The 11,542-nt window shown below is 48.2% G+C and overlaps 1 protein-coding gene across 2 annotated transcripts in view; it reads right to left on the reverse strand.

Moving 5' to 3' along the window:
- chst11 (carbohydrate (chondroitin 4) sulfotransferase 11) overlaps positions 1-8,532 on the reverse strand; it is a gene marked incomplete at its 5' end in the record, with an annotated part of 74,028 nt that extends 65,496 nt beyond the window's left edge. The window contains one exon of one of the 2 annotated variants that reach the window (XM_080022219.1): positions 8,430-8,532. In XM_080022219.1, coding sequence (XP_079878345.1) covers positions 8,430-8,532 — 103 coding nt within the window. Of the gene's footprint in view, positions 1-8,414 lie in introns of both variants that reach the window. The other variant, XM_080022218.1, reaches the window with a different exon arrangement.
- Positions 8,533-11,542: the final 3,010 nt, after the last annotated feature.

Raw genomic sequence — 11,542 nt, forward strand, 5'->3', positions numbered from 1 at the left:
CACACACACACACACACACACACACACACACACACACACCGCAATACCTAAAATAAACACGCATAGGCAAACACACGTGCACTTGTGAGGACACAAAACCCTTACACACAATACTAACACAGACAGATGCAACACACATGGTCTCACAAATACATTGACAGACAGATATAAATGTAAATACACATTTCAACACCCACAGTCTGACACAAAAGAATAAATAGCTGCATGTAATACAACACACACACACACACACACACACACACACCGACACAAAAGCATAAATAGCTGCATGTAATACAAAACACACACACACACACACACACACACACAAAGGGAGCAGCTCTCTGATTTCATCTCTGTAGGTCATCTCCTCTGTCAGCGCACGATAACATCAGACGGCCTGTGAACGGAAGAATGCCCGAATGTGTTCAAACGCTGAAAAGAGTCACAGCGGCCACGCCCTCAACTCAACGCCTCAGAACACAAAGGCATGCTGGGAGAGCGGATTTGAAACACGAACACGCTGAGGCTGGTAGAAAAGGGATGATGAGTCAAATCCACTGAAGTCGACAGAACGTGGATGTATCTGGTTTTACATTCAGAACCCCAGGCCTGGAAGCGCAACTGACGAGATTTGAAGACAGCGATTCCCAACCTGGAGTGCCAGACTCCACAGGGGGTCGCCAGAGATCACAGAGGGGGGCCGCGAGGATTTGAATTGATTTGAGGGTATGGGTATGGGTTAAGATTTTCCATGGGAAATACAACGCGCGCGTGCACACGCACACACACACGCAGACACGCACACACGCACACACACACACACGCCTCATATCCATGGCTTCCTAATTGCCAAATAACGGCTGAAAGATTTGTCACAATTTATGTAACATCCATGACTATATCTTCGTATCAGGGTTCTTTCAGGCATTACAAAATGTAATTTAAGGACTTTCAAGCACCATTTTAAGGATATTTTATTAAATTTTTTTTCAGGACTTCACACAAAACAGATATCCACTTTAAATGTTATCTTTATTCATTCAAATAGAATATAGCCTTGACCTCATTGTCTATTATTTATATAAGTATATCTATTATACACTGTATATATCTACGTATATATCTATTATTAATCTCATTGTCATCTTCCATTATAAGTGTCTATTTCCAACCGTGCTGGATTCACTTTACATTTCATACATCATTCTGGAAATGTTTTTATTACATTACAATTTGAATGACAAAAACGTGGGGAATTTCAAAGGTTTTCATCGTTCGCCTTTTTTCAAGGGCTTTTCAAGAACTCCTGCAAAAAAGGGACTATTTTCAAGGTGTTCCAGTACTCGCAATTCTGAGGATGAAATTCAAGCACTTCAAGCGCCTCAAGGACCTGATAAGTACCCTGTAACATACTGTACGTCCTAAAATCCTTGTTGCCCTAACACGAAAACGGAACCAACAATACAGCCGCCCGTGCCTTGGGTCAGGGGCGGCTGTACACCTGTTGTACAGCCGCCCTGAGCAATCAACGCGCTCGTTCTTTAACGATGAAAGTCTGCACAGACACCGGCGAAAGAGTCACGGCGGAGGGGGCGTGGCTGCGGGTGAGCCCTCTGGTCACGGCGACCCCCCCCTCCTCCCCCATCACCCTGTGCCGCCCCGTCACGGCATCAGCTGCAGCGCCGGACGTTACCGGCCCGGACCAAAGGCGGTGAGGAATCTAGAGCTTCCCAAAGAAATTCCAGCCAGGGCCATCCCCCAGAGGCTCTTTCTTTCTTTCTTTCTTTTTCGGCTCCACCCACCGACGTCGTCGCCACATCACACACCCGCCATGACAACAGCGCATGTGTTGTAAATAAGGGCCTGGAGGTCAGGCGACCCGGTGAAAGGCATCGTGGGATACGTGATCGCGTGACTCGGAGGCCCGAGAGCACGAGCGAGAGAGGAAGGGAGGGAAGGAGGACGGAGAGGGAAGGAGAGAGAGAGAGAGAGAGAGTGGGAAAAGGGAGATCAAGTGCTGGAAGGAGAGGGGGGGGCACAGAGGAAAGGGAGAACGAGAGGGGGAAGAGGAGAGGGAGAACAAGAGACAGAAGGAGAGATGGAGAGAGAAAAAAATGTCAGAGAAAGAAAGAAAGAAAGGCAGATTAAGAGTGGGAAAGATAGAAAGCAGGAGAGGGGTAGAGAGGAGGGGATTTAGAAGGAGAGGTACGGAGGGAGAGAAGGAGAAAAAATAAAGAGTAGGAGATAGAAGGCGGCGTGTAGAAATGGAAACGGGGGGAGAGAGAGAGGGGGAGAGAGCGAAGAAACAAAGAGAGGGTGGGGGAGAGAGCGAGAGGAGGAAAGAGAGACAGAGGGAGAAGGAAAGAGCGAGAGAGAGGGAGCGAAGGAAAGAGAGGGACAGAGAACTGCCGCTGAAGCTGAAGCGATCTGTCCCCACAAACAGAGCGACCTCAGGCTGAAAGCCAATCCGAGTGGACAAGATGGAGGGTCCACACCAGCCGCTCAACCTCCGCTTGCCACCCTGACCCGCTGCTTTGTGATGGAGTGAGTGTGTGTGTGTGTGTGTGTGTGTGTGTGTGTGTGTGTGTGTGTGTGTGTGTGTGTGTGTGTGCACATGGCAAGACATGTCAAGGTCTCATTCCAAGACAGCGAGCATGCATCTACCGGTGACACGGTATGATCGCCTGACGTGCATGAAACGCTGCCATTTTAAAAGAGGGACAGGTCAGTGGGAGAAGAGCTGGTCACGTCACGGAGATGTTCAAACAATTTAAATGGGCCTTTTGAATAAATTCAAGCCACGTTTCGTTCAACCGACCTTCGTCGGGGCTGTCCAAGCAGCCAGTCAAAACTACGCTTTCAGACAAATGTTTGGACAAATAGAATTTGAAGAAGAGACAAAACAGGACCCCGACAGTAACTCTTACAAGTTGACAACAACAGTTCAGCTTTTGGTTGCCAAGACTGACAAAATGGTTGCCGAATTCTAATGATTCTATAATCGAGGGATTGATTGATTAATCGATTTCCAGGCGGTGGGTTATACCTCCACCAGAGCGCACAACATGGTTGACAACGGCCCAAATCTGGTTGCCCAGGGCAATATAGGCAACCCTTATTGCCCACACTGCAAAAGTTTTAAGAAATATATATATATATATATTTATATAGTATACACCATTCTGCCACAACATTAAAACCTCCACTAATAACCACTAATGTTGTGTAGCTCCCCCTAGTGCCCCCAAAACAGCTCTGACCCACCACAAGACCTCTGAAGGTGTCCTGTGGTATCAAGATGTTAGCAGCACATCCTTTAAGTCCTGGAAGTTGTGAGTTGGGACCCCCATGGATCTGGCTTATTGTTCCAGCACATCCCACAGATGCTCCACCATGTTGGACCCTAACCCCTAATCCACATGATGTAGAAGAAAACGTGATCCATCAGACCGGGCCACCTTCTTCCGTTGCTCCATGGTCCTGTTCTGATGCTCGCGTGCTCGTTGTAGGTGCTTTCAGAGGTGGACAGGGGTCAACATGGACACTCTGACCGGTCTGTGGCTACACAGCCCCATACACATCAAGCTGTGATGCACTGTGTGTTCTGACACCTTTCTATCACAGCAGCATTAACTTTTTTTACCAGTTTGTGCAACAGTAGTTCTTCTATGGGATGGAACGGGCTAGACTTCACTTCCCCGGCGGCATCAATGAGCCTTGGGCGCCCATGAGCCTGTCGCCGGTTCACCGTTTGTCCTTCCTTGGATCACTTTTGGTAGGTACTAACCACTGCACATCGGGAACACCCCACAAGACCTGTTGTTTTGGAGATGCTCTGACCCAGTCGTCTAGCATCACAATGTGGTCCTTGTCAAAGTGGCTCAGATCCTTACGCTTGACCATTTTTCCTGCTTCCAACACATCAACTTCAACAACTGACTGTTCACTTGCTGCCTCATACATCCCACCCCTTGACAGGTGCCACTGGAACCAGATGATCAATGTTATTCACTTCACCTGTGGTTTTAATGTTGTGGCTGATCGGTGTCTATTCCCTCATAATCGCACAAAAATTAAAAAAAGATCCAAAATGGACTCCCACCCGAATCGTGTCCCTTCCGGCTCTCACCTTCAAAGACAGACCGTCAGACTCGAGCCCATCTCTGCTGTGACTCATCGTGGAGGTATTGTTGACTTAAAGCCACTGTAAAACGCCACCCCCTCCAAAAAAAACACACACACACACACACACACAAAGACACACACACCTCCCCTTCGCTGTCTGTTTAACACGGGGTCGTGACCCCACGGGCCCTGAGAGAGGGGTGAGGGGGGGGAGTTTGCACAGGGGGGACATTCTCTCAGGCCACCGAGCGCATACCTCCACTGGGGGAGACGCCGCCTCCGCACACATCCGAGCCACCCACTACAATGGTGCAATGTGTGAGAGAGATAGAGACAGAGGGATGGAAGGATGGAGGGAGGGGGGGGTGGAAGGATGGAGGGAGGGGGGGGTGGAAGGATGGAGGGAGGGATGGAGGGGGTTATGTCAGGAAAGACATGTGAGGGATGGAGCATATTCTGACAATTAGTAAACAAGAGAAAATGCAGAGGGGGTTGTCGCATTTACAGAAGTCAAGACAGAAAGAGAGAGGGCGGAGGAGAGGGAGCGAGAGGTGGAGAGAGGAAGACAGAGAGAGAGAGAGAGAGAGAAATAGAGGGCATGAGATGGCAGGAGAGCGATACAGAGAGAGGGATTGATGGGGAGAGAAAAAAAGAACGAGAGAGAGATGGAAAGAGAGAGAGAGTGAGGGAGGGCAAAAGAGCGACACAGAGAGAGGGAGTGATGAAGCGAGATAGAGACAAAGAGCAAGAGAGGGCTGGAGTGAGACAGGGCTGGAGAGAGAGAGAGAGAGATGGAAAGAGAAAGACAGTGACAGAAAGAAAGGGAGAAAAGAGAGAAAGAGAGAGAGAGAGATGGCAAGAGAGCGAGAGAGAAGGATGAAAGAGAGACGAGGACAGAGAGATAGGGAGAGAATGAGGGAGAAAAAAGGCAAAAGAGAGAGAGAGACGGCAAGAGAGCGATACAGAGAGAGGGAGTGAGGGAGAGAGAGAAAGCGAGAAAAGGGGCGAGCGAGAGAGAGCACCGGACAGAGCTAGGGAGCGAGAGAGAGGGAGAGAAAGAGAGACAGGGACAGTGAGAGAGGGAGAGAATAAGGGAGAAAAGAGAGAAAAGAGCGAGAGAGAGAGAGAGAGAGAAGGCAAGACAGTGATACGGAGAGAGGGAGTGACGGGGAGAGAGAAAGAGAGAAAAGGGGCGAGCGAGAGACAGAGCGCTGGAGAGAGTTAGGGAGCGAGAGAGAGATGGGAAGAGAGACAGGGACAGTGAGAGAGAGAGAGAGAGAGAAAGTGGGGAGAGAGAAAGGGCGAGCGAGAGAGAGAGAGTGAGAGAACACTGGAGAGAGATGAAAAGAGACAGACAGGGATAGAGAGAAAGAGAGAGAGAGAGAGGGAGAGAGATGGAGAGATAGGGAGGTAGAAAGGGAGAAAAAGGAGAGAGAGAGACATGGCTGGCAAGAGAGTGATAGAGAGAGAGCGGTGGAGAGATAAAGAGAGAAACAGGAGAGAGTGATGGATTGTATATATAAACAGGAACGGTGTTATTTTCAGCGCAGAAAACAACACAAGACATTGAGTTGCAGCTTCTGAGTGAAACTAGTATAAATACACACTGTAGATACACACTATACCCTAAATACACACTATGGAATAGATACACACTATAAATACACACTGAAGAATAGATACACACTATAAATACAAACAATAAATAGACACTCTAGATACACACTATAAATACACTATAAATGCACACTGTAGATACACACTAAATACACTCTAGATGCACACTATAAATACATTATAAATGCACACTGTAGATACACACTAAATACACTCTAGATACACACTATAAATACACTATAAATGCACACTGTAGATACACACTAAATACACACTGTAAGATAGATACACACTATAAATACACTCTAGATACACACTATAAAAACACTATAAATGCACACTGTAGATACACACTAAATACACGCTGTAGAATAGATACACACTATAAATACACTGGATACACACTAGAAATCCACACTGTAGACAAACAGGATACTGTATCAGTTGTATTTTTGTACTTTAAACAAGGGTTTCCTCTGGCGGACCCTGTCATCACCAGAAAAACAAGGACAGGACAACATCCACTTGGTGACACAGGGAGCGACTCACTGCAGCGCTCCGCATCACACCCAGGCCTCCTCCAAACGGTCGGGGACGGACCGGAAAACGCATCACGGCGTGGGGTTTGAAATAACATTTGGAAAAGCCGTCGGGTTCGAACATCGCACACTTTAGTGCTGTAAATCGCTCTCATTTCATTCTGTCGTAATCAAAATGAAATACAAGGACTTTCAAGCACTTTCTTTTTTTTTTTTCCATTTTCCAGGACTTCCCGCGAAACAAATACAATCCGTTTTCAATGCGATCCTTATTAATTAAAATATAATATAACCTAAGTCTTGTCTGTTATTTATATTAGTATATCTATATGTATTATTAATATCATTGTCATCTACCATTATAGGTGTCTTTTTCCAACCGTGCTGGATTAAATGTACATTTCCCTGGAATAATCTCCGTTGTAAAAGAGGTTGTGGAAATGTTTTTATTCGGGTATAAATAGAAAAAAAAAAAAAAACAGAGGGAATACCACAGGTTTTTAACGATCACGTCCCCGTCCCCCCCTAAGGACTTTTCAGGCACTTCAGCACAAAGAGGGCTATTTTCAATGGTATTCCAGTACTGACACACCGGTCCGAGGACGGAATTCAAGCACTTTCAAGCACCTCAAGGCCCTGGCGGGAGGAACCCTGTTGGTGTAATGAAGCCCAGTTGGACTCCAGTACATCTACATGATGCATCCGGCAATTTGAATGAGTCCACCTGACAATTAATTCCTCCACACCACCACCACACTTTGGGGGAGTTTTCTTTTTTTGGGGGGGTGTGGGTGGCGTGCCTCCACGCGGTGAACGTCCAGCAGCGGAAACAGTCAAAAGGTGACGGCATCCCGGCTCCCGCCGCACCGGCTGATCCGAGCAAACCCCCGGTGACTCACCCAAGGTCTACCCGGCTCAGAAATTCCTACCCCAAGACACACACACACACACACACACACACACACACACACACACACACACACACACACGCACACACACAGACACACACACACACACACACACACGCACGCCAGAAAAACGCCAGAAGCACGCACGCACTCAACACGCACGCCGCTCGTACTTCCACGCACTGAGCTCAAGGTGTTCCCTTGCTCCAAAATTGCCTTTTGTTCCAGACCCACGAACAATGAGAATTTGTGATAATCTGACACATGGCTTCACATGGTTTTTCCCAGACGCTCTCATCCCACCACAGTGAGGACAACCCTTTCATTATGAACTCTAATAATAATAATAATAACAATAAAAATAATTATAATGTGATTTAGGCCAATTAAAGAACCCAAGCGATGAAATGTCACTTTTCGGAAATTCCCGCATGCTAACCGTGTTAGCTCAATGCAAGGCAGCAGATGGGTTCAACTAGCCTAGCTCCGGTGAAATTAGGGAAATTGCCCCTTGACCCGGGCGTCTGGAAGGCAGAGTTGTCCAAGGGAAGTCTCCACGATTCGAATTTAGGAGTTTCAATGAAAATAGAAAAGAAAAAAACAACAAAAAAAATAATAATAATAATCAAGATCTTGGCTTTCAACGCGGCCACATTTGGAAACTACTGTAAAATGACAATAACTATGATGAGACGCGAATAACCGAACACGCGAATAATCAGAGTATCCGCCGTAGGGGCGGTTCATCACTTCAGCATCTTGTTCTCAATTCACACTAAACATATGAATAACGACCGGTGATAAAGCAGTAAATGAAAGAAAACCTAAAAGGAAAAACAGTAACAATAATAATAAAATAAATATATACATTTTCCGTTATTCTCTCCATTCCGTTTATTCTGTACGGACACGGCACACGGCACACGCCCGTGCGCGCGTGGCGACGTCGTGACAAGCGGAAGGACGACGCCACGCGCGGAGCCTCCCACTGCGCGGCGCGGGCTCCGTCACGCACGCGACCCGACGCCGCGTGTGTGCGCCGCAGGGGGTGCGCAGGACCGACGCTATTGATTATGCATCATTTATCCACTGACGATTGATCCGTCGACCCCGCCGGCGGTGGCGCGGGCGGGCACGCGCACGCACACACGCGCGCACACACACACACACACACACACACACACACGGGAAAAAAAAAGAGAGAGTCGAGGTGTCCTCCTACCTGGCTGGAACATACTTTGGAAATAAAAGATGACCAGAATAAAAGATCCCAAACAAGTGGCGAGTACCATCCTGCAAATCCTGCTCATCCTCATCAGCTCGGTGAGAGTTTGTTTCATCGCGGGAAGAAAAACCAAACAAACAAACAAACAAACAAACAAACAAAAAAAAAAAAAAACAAGGAACAAAGACAAAAGAGAAAAAAAAAAGAAACCAAAAAATGAAAAACAAACAAAAAAAAAAAACAAACGCTGAAAAACACCGGAGGAGGAGGCGGCGGCGGCGGGTGCGTCCTGCGGGGTGAAGGTGTGGCGGGTGCCGCCGTGGTGCTGCCGCGCGTGGTGGTACTGATGAGAATACTCCGCCGGTCAACGAGCGGGGTGCCCGCGGAGCCCGGACCGCACCATTCAGAGCGCACCGCGGGGGTGGACGGGGAGCCGGGGACGCACGCACACACACACACACACACACACACACACACGCGCGCGCACACCCGACGAGGAATGAGCGCGCCCACACGCTCAGCGCGCGCCGTGCGTCACCCACAGGACGCTTTGAGACGGTGGTGTTGAAAATAAACGTGTACTTTGTTGGACGACTCGACTCAGCTCTCCGTGAAAACAAAAATAATTTAAAAATCGCTGGAAGTGGAGGGTGGGGGCTTGGGGGGCTGTGGGAAGGTAATAAAGAGCAGAACATAAAAGAAGAAAAAAAAAAATAAAGATTATTTTCCCCCTCATATGTGACCCATCATGTTACCATATAATAATAATAATAATAATAATAATAATAATAATATAAATTTAAGTGAATACCGGTCTGGTTGATTGATTTTACAACCACTACTGCTGTTACACATATTACACATAACATAACATATTTTGCTGATACATCTTTGACTACATTTTTGGTTTCTTGTCTTTCTTTCTGATTAAGTTTTCTCTCTGGTCCATATTTTCTTCGTTCCTTTACAGTTTCCCCCTTTTTAATCTTTTCACTGCATGTGACAAATAAAAACCCTGTTAATCGCATTGACACATGACACTGAGCTTAACGCACATTTAATTGACAAAGTCTCAACACGCGGCAACGAAAGGGTCATAAAAAAGCAGAGACTTAAAAATCATTTTATAATGAGGCTCATCTACCTCATCCCGAGAAAGTGCCGAGATCTCCCATTGTTTTTCTCTTATTATTATTATTATCTAATCAAATGAGATTCCATTTAATTATAGTATGATTTAAATTAATTCACTTTGCACTGAACATTGAAGGCAAATAATGAAATCTGTCGCGACGTTTCGATGGGACTCGAGCCCCGTCTCGACGTGCGCCTCCGTCCCGTGGCGTCAGTCGTGGGCCCGCAGCGCCCCCTGCCGGCCGGGCGCAGCGACTGCACGCTCGCCGGGGGGGTGGGGGGGGGGCGGCGGGGATGGAAGGAGGAGCAGAGAGCGGGGGCGACGGGTGGGTGCCTCCACCCGGCATCCCACCCTCGTGACGGCACCCGGAGCGAAGTCGCGCGCACACACGCACGCACGCACCCCGCCGGGCCCCGATCGAATCGCGCTCGCGGGGGCCCCACGCCAGAAATAAAGAAGTCCCGCGCACTTCACCCGAATTGGGGTGTCCGTCTCACTTACGTCGGCCTGACAAGGTAAGGACGGCGAGGTGAGGTGAAGGGCGATCTCCGGGAATTTGCTTCCAGCCGTGGTGCGGAGCTACGGGGCGGCGGCACGCATGCACACACACACACACACACACACACACACACACACACACACACACACACACACACACACACACACACACACACACACACACACACACACACACACACACACACACACACACACGGAATAACAAGCATGCCCTTGTACAGAACCAACCCTGTATGTATGTACAGCGTGGACCATGTGCAGGTGCATTGTTGTTTCTTGGGGGGGGGGGGGTTCTTTATAGATACACCTGCCTGCCCAACTGAACACTCATTAGTATGAGATACTTCACCTAATGATCCCCATGAATATTCGGCCGCGGGTTGAGGACAGGGGGCATTGCCCTGCAGCGAGACAGAGGGAGAGAGAATATAAAAAGGGCAGCAGAGTAGAAAATGAATGTGCCCGTGAATGATTGGTTTTTTCCCTCCTCTTCCTCCTCCCCTCTCTTTCGGGACTAACGTCCCAATAAAAACCCTAAAAGCCAGAGCACTCGGGGCCAAGCGCCGTGAGTCGAGGTAATACTTTCATCCCCCGCCTTGTTAATTGCGCGTAGCTGCGGTACTCGGAGACGCCCGGGTCGGCAGGAGAGGCGCGCCCCGCGTCGGAGCCGCCGCCCGGATGCTCGCAGGGCGTCCCCGGGGCCCGGCGGCGCCGCGGGGGGAGTTTGCGTCCACTTCCAAAGTTAAAAGAAAAACAGCCGAGAAATGTAGGATCAGGGTTCACTCGGGCGCTACAAAATGAAATTCAACGACTTTCAAGTTCTTTTTTAAAGCACTATTTTTTTCTCCATTTTCAAGGACTTTAGGCAGAACAATTATAACCCAGTTTGAATGTGATCTTTATTCATTCAAATATAATAAAATCTTAGTTCCATTGTCTATTATTTATTAGTATATGTATTATGCATCTATATGTTTATTATTAATATCATTGTCATCTACTATGTTATATTATTATATATTTCCTGCCCACGCTGGATTAACTTTACATTCTTCTGGCATAATATATGTGGTAAAAGTGATTCTTTATTTTAATTTTTCCCCAGAAAAGTTTCTTTTTTCCAAAGACTTTTCCAGCCCGAAAGGGCCTTCAAGCACCTCAAGGACCCGGTAAGAACCCCGTATGAAGTCTGTGTTTCTCCCACTCAGGCTCCACAGCAGTGCATAGAAAGCCCCCCCCGACCACCACCCCAAATTCTTCACAGAAAAGAACCGTTGGAGAAGGAGCTCCGTCAGCGGCAGCACGTCAGTCCCCGCCCACCTGTCAATCAGGCTGGAGGCGGAGACGTCATTGGTCGCCGTCCAGCCGCCGCCGCCTCCTCCTCCTCCTCCTCCTCCTCCTCCTCCTCGTCCTCCTCCTCCTCGTCCTCCTCCTCCTCGTCCTCCTCCTCCTCCTCCTCCTCCTCCTAGCC

This window comes from Zeus faber, assembly GCF_960531495.2.
Source record: "Zeus faber genome assembly, chromosome: 21".
NCBI lineage: Eukaryota > Metazoa > Chordata > Actinopteri > Zeiformes > Zeidae > Zeus > Zeus faber.